Source organism: Zophobas morio, unplaced genomic scaffold (genome assembly GCF_036711695.1).
Source record: "Zophobas morio isolate AGI-343-1 ecotype UQ-CSIRO unplaced genomic scaffold, CSIRO_AGI_Zmor_V1 ptg000144l, whole genome shotgun sequence".
NCBI classification, from domain to species: Eukaryota; Metazoa; Arthropoda; class Insecta; order Coleoptera; family Tenebrionidae; genus Zophobas; species Zophobas morio.
Window position 1 is genome coordinate 246,655 of NW_026972248.1, and position 16,796 is coordinate 263,450.

Below are 16,796 nucleotides of genomic sequence, written 5' to 3' on the forward strand. Positions count from 1 at the left end.
GGTTTTTGCTACCTTAGAAATTAACGGAATAGCGGGCTAGTCTTAATGCAGTTTTGTCCGCAAATGGGACTCGTAAGAGACCCCCGAAGTAACGGTTTTGTTTGTAATGAGCACCAACGGAGTAGACTTAGCGGACTGACTTCCGCGGATAGTATTTGCAGCCATGATAATTAGCGGTGTGCGGTCGACCGCAATTTGCACAAGTAGCAGGACTATCTCTTGCTTTCGTACCTAGGGCTATCAACCGGCCCTTGCCCCATTGAACGCATCGGGGGACCGCGATGCAAAGCTTGCGTCCCCCAAAAGGTCTGGTAACGCTGGTATTGGCCAACGCGATTACCCTTCCGAAGTTCCTCCACTCAAATTTGAAGATGAGAGATAGTCTTTAGTTCTAACACCTTTTGTCTCTCAGTTCTGTGTGTATGTACTAAAACTGGTGGTCAATAACGCTTCCTACGATCGCCATTGACGGCGTCTTTCGTGCGCCTTCGCTCAACTCGAAGGGGTGCGACGACCTGAGTGCGCAAATCCCCCTCCACAGTTGAAAGATCGAGTTCACAGTAACTCGCGGATAACAAATCTCAAAGTTTTTTCTTCAGGTAGTTGATATGTAAAGAATTGAAATTCCTGATCTCGCATGCGTGATCGCTGTTATGGGGCGGCAGTCGTTAGCTCTCATAGGAAAAATCTTGATTCTAAGTCGGGTATCTCTAGATTGTGGGATATTCACGCCGTTGGTTTCCAAAAGTTGATTTAGTTAGGGCCTCTTTTGTTTTTCGAATAGATTAACGGGAGGAATATTGCTTTTACAAGATCCCGTTTCTTTCAAATATTTATTTTCTTAGGAGCAGTGCCAGAAGCGCTACCCATCTCAATGTCTACGCTGTGCTGTAAAGCTTTTACGGGCTTTTCCAAGTCTCCGTAGATTTCACCACTTTCACTACTCTTTTTTAAGCTGTTATTAGTTGTTACCATAGAAAAAACCTTATAATAATAACTTTTTTTCTAAAAACAGCCGTTTAATACCTTCAAATAAAAAACAAACATAAGTAATAGTTACTGTTTTAAGTTGTTTGTAAGTAAGCAAACAAGACAGTTAAGCACTAGTGGCTATCTTATAATAACAGTTAGTATAAAATCTTACTCTAATTAAAAGTTTAATAAATATATTCAAAGTTAATAATAAGTTGGTGTTACACTATAGTAAATCTCTTGCTACTTCAAAGGGCTTTAAACTAATTTAAAAAATACAAGTGAATAATTCAAGGTAAAATTAAAAGTTTAAAAGCCAGAAAAAATTTATTGCTTAGTAGATTAAACAAATAACAGCGTATATAAAGGACAAAACTTTCAGATCTTTAATAAACTTTCCAAGTTTACTTGTTGATAATTGTCGGGTGTATAATTGAAATTAGAGCCTTCCATAAACATAATAACTTTAGCCAAAGGAGTTTCCCTGAAACCATCGACTGTTACAAACATGTGGTAACTTACCCAAACCCAGGAAGTTAACAGAAAACCCATAAAAACATCAATGGTGTAATGAAATTGTACAATCAACAAAAGAATCATCGAAAAAAAGCTTAAAAACGTTGTGCAGAGTTGAGTTGAGATATTATAACGGTAGGTAGTCCATAACCAAAAACAAACAGTAAAAATAATAGTATGTCCGCTAAAGAAGGTATCCCCACAAGTAGTTCTAAATCCTAACAAAGCTAGTAAAGCTTCATAAAATATGTTACTTTCCTTTTCCCGCCGGGAGCAAAAAGGTTGTGGATTCGGGAGAAACGTTAATAATATAGTAATAGAGCGTAATATATAAAGTGTTCCAATAATCAGGAGTACTCTACGCAAAACAACAATTTTCTCCTTGAGTTGTTTAAACAAGAAAAAACGAAACGCAATCAGCAAGAAATTCATCAACACGCATAAATCCGCAAAATAAGGACGAAATCTAAAAAACTTTGTGTTTTCACGAAAGAATTTCAACACGGGATCCCTCAAAGTCAAAAAAAGTTTTACGCTTCCAAAGAATTTTTGAGAAGAATCGGAGTTAAAGCTAGCAGCCGAAGAAAGATCTATAGGGTAAAGGTCTCTGTGTATAGGATCGCTGAGAGGTAAATCTGTAAAAAGCAAAGGTTTATAAATTTCATGCTCAGCATTAACCACTGACTCTACGGAGTTATTCATCAAACCATTTTCCATAAGGTAAAAGGTTATGATATTTTTATTATAACGGTCGGCCAGTACATTACTTATACATACTATGTAACAACATAAAAGGGTGTATAAACCAGCTACAAAAAGAAGCTTCACATCTCGAAAAGTAACCTTGTCCTCATCGTTAAAAAGCATAGCCAATAATGCAAAATAGCTCGGCCTGCTCTGAAAAAGCCAAAAAGGCGCCGCTGAAAACTACAGGCGTGACCCAACTTTGAAACGAAAGTGGCTGACTATATATAAAATGCAGCCACACTGATGATGCATCAAAGGGAGACCGAGAGTTTCCATAGTCAACCCCTCAGTCTCATATTTCCTCAGCCAATCCCACTTAGGCGCTCGGGCACTGTTGTCTTTTTACTTTTAAGGCCAAAAAAGATATATAAAAAGGCTTATAGGTAAAAAATATTTATTTAAAAATCATATAAAACCTAAAGAACTCATTTTACATGGTTAAAACAGGATATTTTTACTTATGCCTAGAAATTTGCGACGTTTATTATCAAATTTGTCTTTTTTAAAGAAATAATTTTTTGCCCAGTTAAAGTTAAGCATATTCCGCTTTTGGCTTAAGAAAACTTTAGATTCTTTAATTGGTGTTCAAAAAGCTTATAAGATTATTACACGTGGAAAAGTGATACAAAAGGAAGGTTTTAAATAAAAATATTCTACTTATAGACTTTATCATATATTGGCCTTAATTTTAATAAACTACTTTCGACTTTTTGAGAGAAGCAGTATATGAGCAACGTAATATGGTGCTGGACTTTAATTTTTCATGTTTGTGACATCTATAATTATAATCTTGCTGTGGTTTTAAAGGATTTTTGAGTAGTTTGTATATATTCTTCTCTATTTATTAAATACTGAGCTGTCATTTTATTTTATTTTTTTTAATTTGAATTAAAGACACCAAATGTAATTTAACACCACTGACTCTTTGCTAATAAGTTAATATAATACTTTACTCTTTCCTGATTTTTATTATCCAAGGTTAACCACAATTTTTAAAAGGGGCGTTTTATGCTTTAGTGTAATCATTGACCCACTGCACGCATTGTGGGCGTGAAATAATCACTAAAGGAGAAAATTTACAATACAATGGAACCATTAAAAACTAGCGCCATTTCTGACAAAAGTAGGAATAATTTTTTTTGGTACGGATTGTATACTTTAGCTTATATGGAAAATTTATAGTTTTGCCGTATATACGTCAATTTTGGAAATTATATGAACTACGCCAAATAGTATTGGTTATTAAGGAAACTAAGCATACTGCGCTTAATTTTACCTTGCATTTGCACAGATCTTAACATTAAAAACTGCCTGCTTTATGTCTAGCTGCAATTTTTTGTATCTTACTAAGTTTAAATCTATAGGGTTGTTAAACCACTAGATGAGAAATTATTTTTAAAGCATTAAAGGTACTTCTAAACAAATTATAAATGAAAAAATAAAGAATACTAAAATTAAGAAATATAAAATTGTTATGGGGAAACGGTTACTTTAAATACTCACCGGATATAATACAGAAAGCAAGGATATACAGTAAAATATGCATACAAAGGAAGAGCATGTAATGCCAAGTATACTTCTTTTTGTTTTAAGTATTATTTATGCTTACCGCTCTCCTCATTACTTTCGAAAAGAGCGCTTGGTTGTTCAGAAATGATTGTACTTCCGTGACTTTGCTCAGTATCTGACTGTAAACTTCAGTAACATTATAAAATTATTACCTTGAGATACTTGTTTTACTGCAGGGTATCACCCTACGGATTAATTCTTTTTTTAAACAGTTAAATAAAGAACCAATATATAAACCATGATAAAAAAATTTTATGCTTACAAAAAAGAACTTAATTGGAAAAATACTAAACAAAAACTATTCTTAACATACTATATATGTATCTTCAGGATCAGAGGTTAATTTAGAATTATTTAAAAAACTAACTTCACAATTATTTTATTTTTTACTTCGATATCATGAAAACTTAAAATTTTTCCAAGTTATGATTTTTATGCGGCTAATGATTTTTATTAAATATCTGCTAATTAAAGAATTTCAGTTCTGTTAAGAAAAGCTTTTTATTCTTTCGCTTTAAAATATAAGCTTAAAAAAATTACTTGTACTTTAGATTATACACACAACTCTTATAAACCGCATAACCCAAATATTATTTATTGCACTTCGCCATCGTACATATATGTAGTTCATTCCTTATTTGGTTTATAAATTTAAATTGAACCTGTTATATTATAAAAAGGTTTTTTTTTGCTTTGTTTTCTTAAAAATATAGCATTATGGCCGTCTATTCTAGAACTTGCCCATGACTTTAGCTTTCTATTAATAAGTTATATTCTTATCTCTTCATTAAATTGCAACTTTCTAATTCTTTCCTTTTTTACTTTAGTGTGAAGTCTGCTTTTTCTATATCCCGTTTCTGTATTTAGTTAATTTCATCAGTACTTAATTAATCTAGTTAACGCTCCTCTTTTTGCAAAGAAGACAGAAATAGTTAATAATAGAATATTAGTATAACTTTTGCAGGCTCGCAACGAGGATAAATAAAAGTATCATAATAAAATGCTGGATTCAAGTATTTATAATCACTTCATATAGTTTTTAACTCTTAAGGTTATAATTTTATACGAAGTACAAGGCGTGAGGGCCTTCTCGGTGCTGCCAGTTGAGCACTACAGGATTGTTATGGTTTTAAACTAAGTTAAGCCAATTATAATCCACGCCCCAGCATTAATTATTAGTAAAACTATTACTGATTTCCTAGCGCTTATTATGATTTTTAATAATTATATTATTATTAATTCTTTACTTTTATTACGATAACTATTAATATAATTATTTTTTTTGGAGTTAAAATCGTTTTGCCTTTATGCAGAGGAATAGAACTGTACCGGTATTAGTTATAATTAATTAAAAAAGTAAAAATTATATATATATTTATTATTTATTTTCTTATAAATGATATGAAAAAGTTTTAAGATATTTTATTGCATTAATATTTCATATGAATTAATATATAAATATAACTTATATTATTAAAATTTTATTTTTTTAATTATTTTTAAGAAATTTTAATTTTTTCCATTATAAAAAAAATTAAATGTTTATAATTTCTACTTTAATTATTAGAATTTTAGTTATATTATTACTGTATTATAGAAATTATTAAATTTTTTATTATATTATTATAAAGTACATAAATAATATATTCTACTTTTTTTAAAATTTTAATATATCTATTATTATTTTAGAAAAGTTTTAATTTTTTAATTTTATATTATTTATTATTATAAAGTAAATAAGTATCAAAAATTTTTACTTTTATTATTAAATTTTATTTTAAATTTTATTTAATGATTATTTATTATTATAAGTTAAATAAATATTTGTAATTTCTACTTTATTATTATTATTATTTAATTTATATAATTTCATAGAAGTCTAAATATATTAATTTATTATTATATATTAAAAAAAATATTCATACCTTCTACATTTAATCTATTATTTGGCAATTTTATTAAGTTTATTATGTTTTTTCTTATATATAGAGCTTTCTCGCATTATAAAGAAACACAAAAGCCCAGTAAAGAAATTTTATAGTATAAGAAATCTTCAACGTAATGAAAATTCGTATAAAATCTTTTTAAAATAATCAAAAAAGCTAAAAAAGTTTTTTTAAAAAAAAAAAATTCCTAAATTAAAAAATTTAAAATATAAATCAATAAATTAAAAACTTCCTTTAATTTTTTTTTTTGATAGTAAAATGTATAAATATTATAAACAAGTTTTTTATTATTTCTTATTTTAAGTCTAAAAATTTATATTACTTTAAAAATTATTAATTTTCTTGGAATTTATAATTTAGTAATTTTTGTAGTTCTTTATAGTAAAAATTATTTTAATATTTTTGTTGTTTGTCACGCAGAAGTTTTATTATAATAAACAAAAGATATTATGTTTAATAAAAAAGGAAATATAATTATTTTAAAATAAAAAATTTATTTCATAAATATATTAAATTAGGAATATTAGAAGAAAAAAAAGCAAAAAGAAATTAAGTTAAATTTTTTATTATAGAGATGCACTATAAAAACTAATAATAAATATATTACAATAAAATATTCGCACTTTTCCTACAGATTTTCAATGTAATTTTTTTTTGACAAAAGTAAAAGTAAGGATCTAAAAAGAGTAAACTTCTCGCGCATTTTGGCTAAATTAAAAAGATTGTATATAAAGAGAAAAAAAAATTAAAAAATTATTTTTCTACAATGTTCATTATGTTTGCCGAAGTGAATGAATTCATATATATATATTAACTTTGCAAGACTATAATATTTTATTTATTCTCCAGAATTTCATATTAAAATAAATTTTAACCTTAAAAGGAATAGATAATATTTACTCTCTTGAAGTTTAATATAACGTAAAAAATTAACTAAGAAAAAATATAAAAATTTTATTAAATATTTATTTTACCGAATTAAAAAAATATTATATTTATAAAATATAACTTTTCTTATATAAATTCTGCTGAAATATTATAATATTTTTATATAAACAAAAAAATTAATTTTTCAAATATTATAATTTATAAAATTTTTATTCTGCAAATTTAAGGAGAATATGAAGTTTTAAACAAAAAACTTAAAAAAATTTAGAAAATTAAGAAATTTATAAATTATATAAAAAATTTAAGGGCCCAAAAAGATGAACACTTTAAACAGAAAATTTATGAGATTCGTGAATTTTTGCTTTCTTCAATGGTTTGGTAGTTTTTTTCTTTCGTTTATTATTAACTTGCGAGGGCGGAGAATCGTTTACAACTTTACTTGCTTTCAAAGGTTCCTGCTTCGATTGGATTAAAAATGGAAACAGCTCTTTTTTACTTTTCCCTAAAAAAAATAATGAAACCAAAAATAAAATTTTAAAGCAAAAAAATAAAACACGTGTGCAGCAAGCGGTGCAAACATAAAGATGATCCGTCGTAAAACACGTGCAGGAAGGACACGTGGTTAACCGACAAAGCGAGCAACGTACGATCCGATGAGATGAACGCAAGGCGGAGGGCAGCAAAACTGGTGCAACTTGACTTGAATTTAGATTATTCGGAAGCGACGGATCGTACTAAAAAAATTAACAAATTTTTAAAAAAGGACTTCAGATCTGCAATAAATATTCATAAAAATAAAAATTAAAGTATTTCATTATATATAAAAAATTATTCATTATAGAAAATTTTAAAAAGGAACTTATTAAGTAAAAAATTGATCTACCATTAAAAATATTGTAAATTTTACTATTTATACATTTTATAATAAAATTATAATTAAAAAAAAAATCAAAGTGAAAAGAAAGCATATAAAAGTATATGCATTTCACTCTAAATTAGAACGAAAAATACTCAATTTCTTAATTAAAACTAAAAAAAAACTATTTATTAGTTAAACATGACCTAAAAACAATAGAAGTTATTAATAATATTTTTAAAAAAATTATTAATTAATAAAGTAATTTTATTAATAATATATGAATTCCTTAAAAAAAATTCTCCTTTTAGTAAAAATCAATTTACAAATTAAAAAATAAACTATAAAATAATAAATGATAAAATAATTTTTTATAATTTTGTTTATAAAAAATTAAATTTATAATAAAAAATGGCAATCACTAAAGATATTTTTAATATTACTTTTATTAAAACAAAATTAAACAGCTAAAAACTAAACAATTTTTCTTCTAAACTGAATAAATTTTATAATAAAATTTAATTTCAAATTTTTAAAACTAATTTTTATTTTAATTTAATACTAAAAAAAGTTTTTTTACAATTTTATTCTGCATATAAATATAAAAACCTGCAAGGAAGTATCGTAAAACAAATGCTCCGCATCCAAAACTAATGTTGCCTTCAACTAAAAAATTTAGAAATTTCTTATAAAAAAAATTATAAAAGATTATTTGTAAAAGTATAAATATAAGAGATTATTGTTAATAAAAGTGTTATTATAGAAGCCATAATTTTATAAATTTAAGAACTGGAAAAAAAATTTAAAATTAAAATTCTTTATTTAATTATTTATAATCAATAAAATAAAATTTTCATTTTCATATATTTATTATTATAAAAAATAAGAATTGAGATATAAATTTAAATAATCTTTACTCTTATATAAATTAAATTCATTACTTTCATAAAAAAATAATTATAAATATTTTTAAAAAATATTATAATTTTATTTAAATATTATGAAATTTAAATCATTAATGCATTAATAAAAAAATTTTATATTCATTATTTTCCCATATAAAAGTTATAATAAATATAATAATAAATAATATATCCCTAACATTTATCAATAATACAGGTAATGAATATTATAATAATTAATATCTTTCTTTACTTTCATATATAATAATAATTAAAAAGTAGAATGATTGTAATCAATTATGATGATTGTATTTAAAAAATAATAATATTATAATGGTTTGTATTCATTATATCCATTTACTTAAAATTATTATAATTAGAATAAAAAAGTAATAGTAGTATGATAATTTACACATTCATTACTTTTACATATAAAAATATAATAAATAAAATAGTATTAAATAATAAAGTATATATTATTTATACAACAAATAATTTTATATATAAAACTCTTTACTAATTTAAAAAAATAATAAATATACAATTTCTTTATTCTTTTCATGTATATATAATAACAATAATAATTAAAAATTTTATTATTTTTACAAAAAAATAAAAAATAAAAAATAAATAGTATTTCTTTTCTTCAATTATCCATAATAATATTCAATATTAATAACTCATTTTAAGTCATAATTTTATTAGATTTTATATATAATTTTTTGAACGATAATGATAATCCTAATTTATATTCTTTACTTTAAATAAAAAATAGTAAATAGAATAAACATTATAATTTACATGTTTTCTACTCGTGAAATAAAAATGATGATAAATAAAAATTGTTAAAAAATTTATATATTAATAACTATTAATAATAAAAAATTATATACTGGTTACTTTTAGATATAATGATAAAAACAGTAAATAAAAGTTATGCTATGCTTTTACAATTTAGATAATTATTTTGTTAATTATAAAAATGGAAATGATAAATCTTAAATAACAAAAATAAAAAATTACAAAAAACTTTTTTTTCCGTTAAAAATTTATAGCGAGTGTTTAACGGTGCGTCGCATGGGGGGGGGGGCTAACTTTTACTGCATTAGTTTTATAGTTTAACAAAATGTTTTTTTTCTGAATTTATTATGCACAATAAAATTCTTTTCTAAACAATAATTTTTAGATTAAAAAACAAATTTAAAATATAATATATTAATAATAATAATAAATTTAATTAATTGTAGAAAAATTTTTAGGTTCAGAATAATTATTCTAAAAAATTTATTAGCAATAATAATAATTATTATTTTTTATATATAATTTTTAGAATTCAAAAAGTTTATATAAAATATATAACAAACAATCATATTTAAAAATTTATGATAAATTAAAATAATAATAAATTTCTAAATTCACAATAAACTATTATAATTTATTAGATTATAATATAATAAATTTATTTTGCCATAATGAATTATTAATATATATTATAAATAACGATGATAATATTAAATTTAATATTTTAAAATTTATTTTTATATTTCAAATGATTAATTTTATAATTATTAATAGTAATAATAAATTTATTTTTTTATTTAAATGTCAGAATAAAAAATTTTAAATAATAGTTGTTTATTACTTTATGGTTTATTCATTAGTTTAGAGAAATCAGTTTTGAAATTTTAACAATAAACACATTTTTTTATAATAAATTTTAAATTTAAAATAATTTAACTTTTAATAAATAATTTATTATTGCAAAATAATTGATTTCAAAAAATTATTTTAGATAATAATTTTTTTATAAATATTATTTAGAGATTATTATAAATAATAATTAAAAAGGATAATTATAAAAATTATAATGAATGATAAAAGATTTTTTATAGTACTTTAAAAATTATTTCATATAGTAACAATAATAAGTAAAGTTCATTTAGAAATTTACTTAAAAATAATAAAATAATTTTTTTAATTTACTTCTTTATAAATAAATTTTACATTTCAGAAAAATAATTTTAATATTTATTATAAATTAGGAAAGTGATAAAAATAATAAATAGTTCGTTCAGTTTTTATAAATAATTATAGAATAATAAATTTTATAATTTACTTTAATGATAATAAACTTTTTTTTAGATTTTTAAAATAATTTTTAAAAATAACATTTATAATTTATTATGAATAATAATAATAATTTATAATATAAAAAAAAAATTAGTCTCATTTTAATATTTACTTTAAATAAAACAGGAATTTTATATTTATTTTTTAATCAATTTATAATTTCAGAATAATTAACTGTTAAATTTATTTAGATAATAATAAAATTATTTTCTTTATAATTACTCTTAAATTTCATAATAATTAACTTTAAAATTCATAAATAAAAATAAAAATAATGATTTTATTTTTTTATAAATAATTTTTAAGTTGAACAAAAATAAACCTTTTCTTTAAGGAGTTCTGAGAATCCGTACTTAAACATGAGAGCGCCTGGCCCATACAAAGAAGTGTACCTTAAAAAAATTGAAAATTTATAAAAACATAAAATATGGATTATCTTTTATTATTTAATATTAAAAAAATAAATAATGAAATTAAAAATTATCTTTTATTATTTAATATTAAAAAATTAAATAATGAAATTAATAAAATATATAAACATAAAACAATAGTATAAATTTTATGACTAAGTATTTACAAAATTATATAATAGTTAAATTTAAAGAAATAAAGAAAATATATAAAATAGAAAAGATATACTATTTTAAGTTAAAAATTATAACCAGAAGAATTAAAAAAACTTCAATAAAAATTTAAAAAGTAATTTAATAGAAAAAAGAAAAACTATAATCTGAGAATTAAAAAATTGTAATGAAAAATATACAATAAATTTGATAATATAATAAAATTTCTACTAATAATATAAAAATTATAAAATAATACATAATGAAAATAAAAAATTAAAAAAACTATAAAACATATAAAAGAATTTTTTATAAAAAACAGTAAAAATACTTCTAAAACCTTTAATATTACCAAATGAACTTTAAAACAAAATTTTAATTCGTGATGTAAAAAACTTTTTATTACTTATAAAATATATTAGTCCCCCAAAACCCTTCTTAAATATTATAAAAATATTTTGAAATTAATAAAACTTTTTAAAAAAATTCGGTGCCATAAAAAACTATGAATCTGCAAAGTAATAAAACTTTAAATAAATTTTATAATTAAAAGATTAATTTCGTAAATACACATTTATAATATTGTGCGGTGCCGCTTATATATATAGTACTAGTACCTAGTATCTACCATAGTATAGTAAATACACTAGTATCTAGAAGCCAACACCGAATAAAAGTGCTAGTTCCATAGACCACACTAAAGCCTCCAGGGAGATACTAGAAACAAGTACTAGTACTATAGAGACGATAGCACCGCCGACACAACAGAGCGAGTCCAAGTAGCAAAGCCAATAGAACCCGAACCGATTCGAGCCTAAGTAGCAAAAGCCACAAGTACCCGAACCGAGTACCGACAGCTAGTGTCTATACTATGATTAAAAAATATAATACATAGAAAGCAGTTTCACATCAAGTAGAAAAATGTAAAACGAGCATTTAAAAAAAATAGATCAAACTTTATTATATATCTGAAAACGTTTCCAACTATATAAAAGTTTATTGAGAACCAATAAAAATTTTAATACCAAAAATTTAAATCTACTAATAAATAGGACTTCAATTTATTTATAACATTCAACTCATTTACATATAAGATAAACTCACAAATATCTGTTTTAATTTTAAAAAAATTGTTAATAAACAAATCTCTTTTACATAAATTTTTAATTTATAAATAACTTTTTGCAGCATTAAGTAATTATAATTAAAAAAAGGTTCCCTGAAAAAATAAAAAATACAAATTTTTTTTAAATATAATAAAAACTTTATTAATATTAATTTATAAAAAATTCTAATATGTAAAAAAAGAAGTTAACAATAAAAATTTAAAATTTTAATTGCTAAAAACTTGAATCTACATAAAAATAAAACTTTTAACTTCGCCAACTTTTTTTAGATGAAGAAAATATAAAATTGTTTTATAATAAAAAATATTATATAATAATAAATAATTTAAGAGATAATAAATCTAAAAATTTATTTTTAAAAACTTTCTTCTTATAAGAAATATTAAAAGTTAAAAAAAATTATAGCAAGAAATTAAAAAGTACATTATATATCCATAATCTCTATTTAAAAAAAATATATTGTCAGGGTGTAGCATAATTTATAAAAGTTCTAGCATTAAAGTTTTTATGATTATTATAAAAAAACCTTTTTTATTTAATATATTTCAACTTAAAGATAATTCGAAGTTCCATCAAATTATAAAATTAAATATTATATGTAAAAGTTCGAGTTATTTATATATAACCATTATAAAAATAAAAAAAATTGTGATGTTAATCTTTTTTTGTTATAAAAAAAATTATAATTTGAAAATAACTTTAAAGTTTCATAAAGTTAAATAAATTACTTTTTATTAAAACTAATATTATTTAAAAACTTTTTCATTATTAAAAATATGAATTTAAAAAAATGGAAGTTTCATAAAATTATAAGATTTTATATATATAAAAAATTTAAGTTATTTATAAATATTCTTTATCAGAAATACAACGAATGTGTAATGTTAATCTTTTTTATGAAGAAAATATTTTAATTAAAAAAATTCAGAATTTCACTATATTATATTTTTATTTATTTAATATGAAAGTCTGAGTTATTTAAAAATATGCTAATAAATAAATAATAACTTAAAGTATTCAAAGTTTCCTATTAATGATTTATTACTTTTTATAAAAGTTGAGGAGTTCAAACTTTAATATAATAAAAAAAAATTTTAATTTAAAAATACTTTAAAATTCATAAATTGTTAAGTTAATAATTTTGTATAAAAGTTTAACTTTTATATAAATAAAAAAATTGGAATTTAAAAATAATTCGAAGTTCCATAAAAGCATAAAATTAATAAAAGATTTCAAAAATATGCTTTAAAATTTATTAATTTATGAAATAAAATTTTCATTTAAAGATTTTATTAATTTCTCAATAATCTTTAATAAAATTCAATTTATTCATTACTTTTTATACTCCTCAACTGTTTAACTTTATATCACCATTATTATTTGCGAAAAACATATATATATATATTTAAGTTTATTGCTTTTAACTTTCGTTACTTTTTAACTTGCATTTTTATATTTTTGAAGATGAGACCTTCAGCCCTACCATAAGAATCTTTTAATTCCAGCCTGCAAAGAAAAATAGTTGAATGATAACTATAATAGTTCTAATTATAATAATATTCAATTTATAACTAATGAATTTTAAAATTATAAAAATTTATTATAATAATTAGACCATCTAACTTTCTTATTATTAATACAAATCGGCTGCTCAAATAGAAGATCAGGAGAACTCAAATCCATTTTATAACTTCGAATTTGATCTTCAGAATAAAAAGGAATTTCTTTATTATAAAAAACAGAAACAACAAATTAGTATAAGAAACTATAAAGACCATAAATTATATAAACAATAAATTAAATTAAAAAATTTTATTATACGGCATTAAAATTAATTAACAAACTTAAAAAAAATTAAAATATATATAAATAAAAAATAATACTGATAAACAATTAACAGTTTTAAATTTTTATTTCATTATAATTTAAAAAAAATTAGCCTCAAATTTAGTATATAAAATTTAAAATTTTACAAATTTTTAATGGAAAGTTTATTAATAAGTAATAATTCGTAAATTTGGAATAAAATATATAAGTCGTAAATAGTGTAACTAATAGATTTCTCATTTATTCTGGCTTCACTAAACATAAATTAAAATAAAACATATATTTCTGGAATTATATTTATATAGAAGTTCAAAGGAAAGTCAAAATTCAAAAGATAAACTTTAATTCAATAAAAAAAATTTGAATAACTTACTTGAAAATTTAAGAATAATTAAAATTTAGCAAAATTTAATTGCAATTAGCACAAAAATATTAAACATAAGCGCAAAAAATAAAATAAACTTATAATAAGTTTACGTATAAATATTCCTTACGGAACCAACAAAAAAAATTCTTAAAAAAAAGCAACTCAATCAACATAACAGTTCATAATAAAAAAAGCTATTATAAAAAATCTAGAAACGAAATAAATTTAAATTACCTAGTTTATTTGAAACTATAAAAAAATAGTAATTTTAAATTTACAAAGAAATCAGTAAAAAAAAAAGTCACAATTAATATAAATTGTATAAAAGTACAAAAATTAAGTAAACTTAAAAAATTAAATAGGTATTCGTATAATTAAAAATAAATAGAAATTAAAAAACTTAAATTCCTAGAAAAAACCTAAAGATAAAAAAATAGACTGAATGGCTTTTTCAAAATGTATTGATGCTTCCAGTAAAGAAGAATCTAAAGAATTGACCTAAAAGACAAGCCTTCTAAAAAAAATCAAAAGATATCAAGTATTAAAATTTACTATATCGTTCTCGGCAGCCAAAAGAAATTGTTTTTTATCCCAATCATCAGTAAAATTCCTCAAACTAAAAAGCTAACAAAAATTAATACTAACAAATATAGAAAACTATAATAACGTTTACTCTTAAAAAGAAATATAAAAAAATACTTTTTTAACGTCCCCTTTCGAAAAACCTTTTTGTAATAAAATTAATCTTAAACAAGTTAAAGGAGGAGCGTCAAACTTTTTACTTAAAAATATTATGTCTTTTCTATATATATAAAAAATTGTTTAAAAATTACTTCTCTCTTTGAACTAAAATAAAGTAAACCTTTGCGAGTAGAGCTCTACTAAGGAAGTACGCAAAGACATTAACTTACCGTACTGAGTTATATTTTTATTAAGCAGAAATGTTTTACGTATAGACAAGGCCTATAAAAAAAGATAAAGGAAAAATGAGAAAAATTGGAAGACTGCGTTAAAAATAATTAACTCTATTGAGAGAGAATTGTATAGAACCCTTTTTAAACATATTTTCTATGTTCCGAAGCTCAGAAGCGTTAAGCCTGCCGTATCCTCCAGCCTTATAAATAAAAAAACTTTATATATTAAGAAACATAACAAACTAAAGAAAACTTGAGGAATCAAAGTCCTCAATAATACACTTTTAATCCACCTTAATTAAATGTTTAAGAACAAGACGTTCAGAACAAGGGGTAACCCCTACTTCAGAAAATGTAAAAATTTTCATAGTAGCATTATTATTTCCATAAACTTCGTATAGTAGTAAAAAATTGTATTTTTTTTAATAAAGAAATAAATTCTTTCTTAAATTTAAAAAGTTCACTCAAAGTTAAAAGAAGCACGTGAATTAGTTGTGATGGAAATGAAGGGGACGTGCCCCCTCCCAGAGAAGTAAACCAGCTATTTTAGTTCTTTTTTTTTTTATACGTTATAGTCTAGAAATATGAGATAAGAGTAGTGCATATACAAACGCAAATATTGATATTAAATAAAACTTATATTATTAATATTATTAATTCTTTATACCTTATTTATATATAAAAATACTGCAAAAGTAAAGTAACCCAACAGAATTAGAAGAAACAAAAGTTTTTAGATAAATTAAAAAATTAATTATTATATCCTCTCCGCTTTATAAACTTTATACCCTCACATTTTGCTAGTGCTGTATTTCTATATAAATTTAAGGGTAATACTATTGCGCCCATATTGAGCGTTCATTATGGTTTAGTGTGATATTGTAAGCTCTTCGACTACTCTTCAAGGCAATCACTACCTCCCTTCCCCCTCCACAAAAAAAAATTTACCGTCTCGACTTTCATTTATTTGCTCCTTCACTTCCTCTTTGTTAAAAAAGCCTTCTCACTTTAAAGCTTCTAAGAGTAAACTCAAGACAATTATAAACTTTTTAAAATTTATTATTTTAGCTACTTGCGTGACCCTACATAAACTTTTCAATTTGTACTGACTTTAACTGTATTTAGCTTAGAATCAATTTAAATAAACATAGACTATTAGCTTAGATATGACAAAATTACAAAATTTTGTGACTGGCTTTCGCCTGTAATTTTTAAAATAAACGAGAAAACTAATGTTCTTGCTTCAACGTACTTTTTATCGTCTTTAATTATTTTGGTAACTGTTTACTTTTGCGCGTGGAAGAAGGTAAAACACTAGATCTTTATTCCAGTACAAAACCTAAACTCATATTTCTCACATCGACTTTGCCTTACCCTCCGTCTGTAGGTACGCCTCCTTTAGTAGTTTTATACTTAAATAATATCACGCATGTCTTTAAAATTCGGTTCTCAATAGCCCTCGTTCGCGCATT

At 22.5% G+C, this 16,796-nt stretch overlaps 1 protein-coding gene across 1 annotated transcript; it reads right to left on the reverse strand.

Moving 5' to 3' along the window:
* Positions 1–127: 127 nt before the first annotated feature.
* LOC135145337 (uncharacterized) lies at positions 128–13,906 on the reverse strand. The gene is made up of 7 exons (XM_064077444.1): positions 13,832–13,906; positions 13,651–13,722; positions 10,849–10,918; positions 8,104–8,160; positions 7,195–7,372; positions 6,971–7,140; positions 128–358 (listed from the first exon to the last, which is right to left on the reverse strand). The coding sequence occupies exons 1-7, from the start codon at positions 13,897–13,899 to the stop codon at positions 128–130; spliced, it is 846 nt and encodes a 281-aa protein (XP_063933514.1). The 5' UTR covers positions 13,900–13,906.
* Between the last annotated feature and the right edge of the window lie 2,890 nt (positions 13,907–16,796).